The following is a 4,469-nucleotide window of genomic DNA, read 5'->3' on the forward strand; positions in this document are numbered from 1 at the left end:
GGGAAAGAGGAAGGAAGGGAGGGAAGAGAGGGCGCCCCCTGCTGACCGCGCCTATGTAGGACGGACTCCGGCCTGTGGACCTGGCCGAGCAGCAGGGGCACCAGAACTGTGTGCGTGTCCTTCGGGAGCTGGAGGCTCGGACCAGGACCTCAACACGGACCCGGGCAGACCCCCAGGAGCCAGAGCCCGAGCCAAAGCCTGGCAGTGAGTGGTGCCTGTGCGGCTGGGGGTGCTTAGCCTCTGATCTAGCTTTGCGGGTCTCTGTGTGTGACATCCACGCTCTCCCACTGTTTCTGTTTCACGACTAAGGTCTCTGGTCCGTCTCTCTGTCTCCGACTCTGTCCTTCCTCTTTGCGATTGCAGCCACCTCTTTCTGTCTGATCTGACTTCCATCTTTGTCTCTCACTTCCTCCTCCCCTCCTCTCTGACTCCGACTCTTATCCCCTGCTCCAGGCCCAGGCCCTTGGGGAAAGGGGCTGAATATCAGCCCCTCTGGACCTCCCAGTGTGACACTGGACTCTACAACACTGGGCAGAGGTGATGACAAGGACATGAGCCTGGAGGCTGGCCCTGGACCCCCCAGCCTCCTTGCCCACCCTGAGATTGCTGACACAGATGGCAGCTTGGAGTCCCCCCTGGGATGCTGGGACTGCAGCTCAGTTGCCTCCTTTGTCACCGCGGTTGAGGCCTCTGGAGCTGAGGACCCAACCGCCCACATGTCCCCCTGGGCTGGTGTCCGACCCTCCCAGAGGGTGCCAAGATCTTCGGGTACCCCACAGCAGGAACATCGAGCCCTCGTGGAGGACAGGGAGGCAGAACTAAATGCCCGTCTGCAGGCCCTGACTCTGACCTTGCCAGATGCCTCCCCCTCCCCCAAGTTCTTTCCAGAGAGGAGCCCAGCCCATAGTGCCCCTTGGGAAGCACTGCCTGGACCCTCTGACTTCCACATCCCAAAAGATGACCAGTTGTCCCTCGACAGTGATGTGGCTGCCCTCTGGCTTACAGAGGATGAGGCGAGCGCCACAGGTGGCAGGGACCCCATCCCCTCTTGCCAGTGCCCACCGGACCCCACCATGTCTGACCTGGAGCTGCTGCGAGGGCTCCGGGCACTTGGCAAGAGCCACAGTCCCATCACGTCCTTCACCCGGCCATACTACCTCCAACCACTAGAAGAAGCCCAGGCTGCTCGTGGTTAGTATCCAGAGTCCAAGGAGCCTCCAGGAGTCCTTGGAGACCCGTGGCTCTCAGTGCAACCCACTTCTCCCTTCATCTCTGGGAAACATCCTTTCCTTTGTCTCTCTTGACTCAGTTTCCCCTCCCAGGCCTAGAATTCTCAGGGCACAGCCCAGAGCTGGCCAAAGCCCTGCGGACCGGCCGTATCCCAGATGCCCAGGCAGATGAGGATGCACTTGCCAAGCAGTTTGAGCGGCCAGAACCCACCAGACGGTGGCGGGAGGGGGTCATGAAGTCCAGCTTCACATATCTGCTGCTGGACCCCAGGTACTTGGAACAGGAATGACCCAGAAGTGGGAACTGGAAAATTCTGAAATTGGTTCTTATCTGCTGTGTGTCCTTAGGAAGGGAACTGGCCCTCTCTGGTCATCAGCTTCTTTATCTATAAAAGGCAGTTGGATCCAATTCAAGCTGCTGAGTGTCCTTGGCGAAGAGCCACCCACCCTACTTTTTATAAAATAGGGGTCACTGGACGTGGGTTGCTCTGTCTTTAAAGACTGTCTCTGGGGCGACTCTTGTCACTTTTCCTTCTCTGAGCCACCTACTTCATCTAGGAAGACTCAGAACCTTCCAGCCCGAGCCTTCTCACTGACCCTGGCTGAATGCCTTCGGATTTTTGTGCATGCCATCTTCTACGTGGGCAAGGGAACACGGGCCCGGCCGAATGTCCACCTCTGGAGGGCCCTTAGCCACCGAGGGTGGCCAGGAAAACAGGTGTGACGATAAGGACCAGGTTCATGGCAGGGGCGGCACAGTTGCGGGCAGGTAGAGGAAAGAGGGAATTGGGGGGCAGACCTCTGACACTGCCCTGGCTCCCCCCAGGCCTGCCCCAAGGTGCGCCAGATCTTAGACATTTGGGCCAGTGGTCGCGGTGTTGTCTCCTTGCATTGCTTCCAGCATGTGGTTGCTGTGGAGGCTTACACTCGAGAAGCATGTCTTGTGGATGCTCTAGGTAGGTGCCTGGCTTGTGGGGTCGGGGCGGGGGGGGTCACATGAAGGGCACTTGATCTACTGATTCCCTCACCCCTTGCCCCTCAGGGCTGTTCATTCATTCAGTGAGCAATTATTGAGCACCAATTATGTACCTGCACATGCACAGATTTTGCTCCGTTGGTTTATCCCTGCTTGAGGGCAATACCCAGTGGGTTTACTGGCACATACTTCTGCCTGGGGTTCCTAGAGGCTGCTTTTGTGACCTTACCCCTAATCTCCACAGGGATCCAGACGCTGACCAACCAGAAGCAAGGACACTGCTATGGAGTGGTGGCCGGCTGGCCACCCACCCGGCGCCGCCGCTTGGGGGTGCATCTGCTGCACCGTGCCCTCCTTGTCTTCCTGGCTGAGGGTGAGCGAGAGCTATGGCCCCAGGACATCCAGGCCCGTGGCTGAGCACTGGGGAATTGGCCATCCAGCCTAGGTCGACATCAGGGTGTTTGAATGTTCCAGCTGCCCCGCGCTGAGAGCAGCCCCCCATCTCCAGCTCCAGAAGGCTGGTGGGGGAGCAGCAGGACAATCTCCCTCGGGCTGAGGGAGGACTTTATTACAGATGGAACTGCTGGAGAGGTAGTGAGCTCCCTGTCACGGGTGGAGAATAAGGGGATGTGGGAGGAGAACAAGTAGACCGGAGGGTTCTTTGGTGCTTTGAAATATGCCAATGCTTTGGCAGTTTGGTCCTGTTTGGGCAAACAGAGTCCATTTTTATCTCCCTGACACAGGGGACCCACAGTGTAGGCTGGGCTGGGGGCTTCCTCAGCCACATGAAAGGAATCTGCCCAGCTCAAGAGTTAGGTTTCACTGCTTCCCAGCTTCCCAGCTGCGGGACCTTGGACCAGCAATTTCTCTGTCTGAGCCTCACTGTCCTCAGTTGTACACAATGGGGAAAGTGCGAGGTTCTACATCAGGGGGTCACTGAGGAAATCAGATTAAACCGTCATGGGGTAAAGTGTTTGGCTCAGAGCCCTACTGAGCCAGAGGCGGCCCTGCAGGCGGAAAGTCTCTGGGGTAAGGGGGGGCGGTGTCGGGATGTTCTCGAGGTACCGGGGATGTTCTCGAGGTACCGACTTGTGTATTGAGGGGTGGGCAGAGCTGGGGAGGTCATCGCGGTGTGGGTGTGAGGCACCAGCTCTCCTTGGCATCACTGTGTGACTGGAGCCTCCTGGTGTTGCTTCTCTGAACCTGTTTCTTCTACTGTAAAATGGGATCACGAACCCCATCACTAACCTCTTGGCTCTTTATGCAAAGAGCCTCAGTAAATGCCAAGCCACTGTCCTGGTGAGGTGGTGGCAGGATCACTTACATTTTCCAGAACTTGCTTCTTCAAAGCAGTCCAGTGGGTTTAGGGACTTGGTGAGATCCGCTGCCTCATTGGGTTCGTCACCTGCCTGTCATCGTGGCTCAGAGAACCAGGTCCTGCAGGGGGCGGGCTAAGGTTCCACCTGCCTCCTGGCCTCCACTGCTGAGCCCCTGGCTACTCTGGCCGCTATGGTAATTAGGGTTCCTGCCTCTGGAGTGGGCCTGGGCTCTACCATTTTAACTGAGCTGAAGAAACCTCACTCTGAGCTTCCCTTTCCTCATGTGTAAGACAATTAATTCTCCCAGACACCAAGTAGGTGCTTGATAAAGTGACAGCAATTAAAACAGCATGCTGGGACTTCCCTGGTGGCGCGGTGGTTAAGAATCCACCTGCCAATGCAGGGGCCACGGGTTCAAGCCCTGGTCCGGGAACATCCCACACACCACAGAGCAACTAAGCCCGTGCGCCACAGCTACTGAGCCTGCGCTCTAGAGCCCGCGAGCCACAACTACTGAGCCTGCGCTCTAGAGTCTGTGAGCCACAACTACTGAAGCCCGCACGCCTAAGAGCCCGTGCTCCACAATAAGAGAAGCCACTGCAATGAGGAACCTGCACACCGCAACGAAGAGCAGCCCCCGCTTGCCACAACTAGAGAAAGCTCACGTGCAGCAACGAAGACCCAACGCAGCCAAAAATAAATAAATAAATTTATTTATTAAAAAAAAACAAACAAACAGCATGCCATCTCCCAAGAATACACAAACAAAGAATCCAGAGACATCCCTCCCCCCGCCAAAAAAAGAGGCCCAGAAAGAGGTGGGATTTGTCTAAAACACAGGGTATCCCAACCTTGGCCCTACTGACTTTTGAGACCAAGTTACTCCTTGCAGTGGGGCCGGGGGCCGTCCTGCGCACTGTAGGGTGTCAGGCAGCATTCCTGTAC

General features: G+C 56.9%; 1 protein-coding gene across 2 annotated transcripts in view; it reads left to right on the top strand.

The window, feature by feature from the left end:
- Positions 1-2,622, top strand: part of ANKLE1 (ankyrin repeat and LEM domain containing 1) — a 4,062-nt gene extending 1,440 nt beyond the window's left edge. The window contains exons 4-9 of one of the 2 annotated variants that reach the window (XM_007461008.1): positions 60-211; positions 488-1,191; positions 1,323-1,500; positions 1,788-1,947; positions 2,056-2,185; positions 2,450-2,622. In XM_007461008.1, coding sequence (XP_007461070.1) covers positions 60-211; positions 488-1,191; positions 1,323-1,500; positions 1,788-1,947; positions 2,056-2,185; positions 2,450-2,622 — 1,497 coding nt within the window. The remainder of the gene's footprint in view (positions 1-59; positions 212-487; positions 1,192-1,322; positions 1,501-1,787; positions 1,948-2,055; positions 2,186-2,449) is intronic. The other variant, XM_007461009.1, reaches the window with a different exon arrangement.
- The last annotated feature ends 1,847 nt before the right edge of the window (positions 2,623-4,469 follow it).

Source organism: Lipotes vexillifer, unplaced genomic scaffold (genome assembly GCF_000442215.2).
Source record: "Lipotes vexillifer unplaced genomic scaffold, Lipotes_vexillifer_v1.1 scaffold469, whole genome shotgun sequence".
In the NCBI taxonomy this organism is placed as follows: Eukaryota; Metazoa; Chordata; class Mammalia; order Artiodactyla; family Lipotidae; genus Lipotes; species Lipotes vexillifer.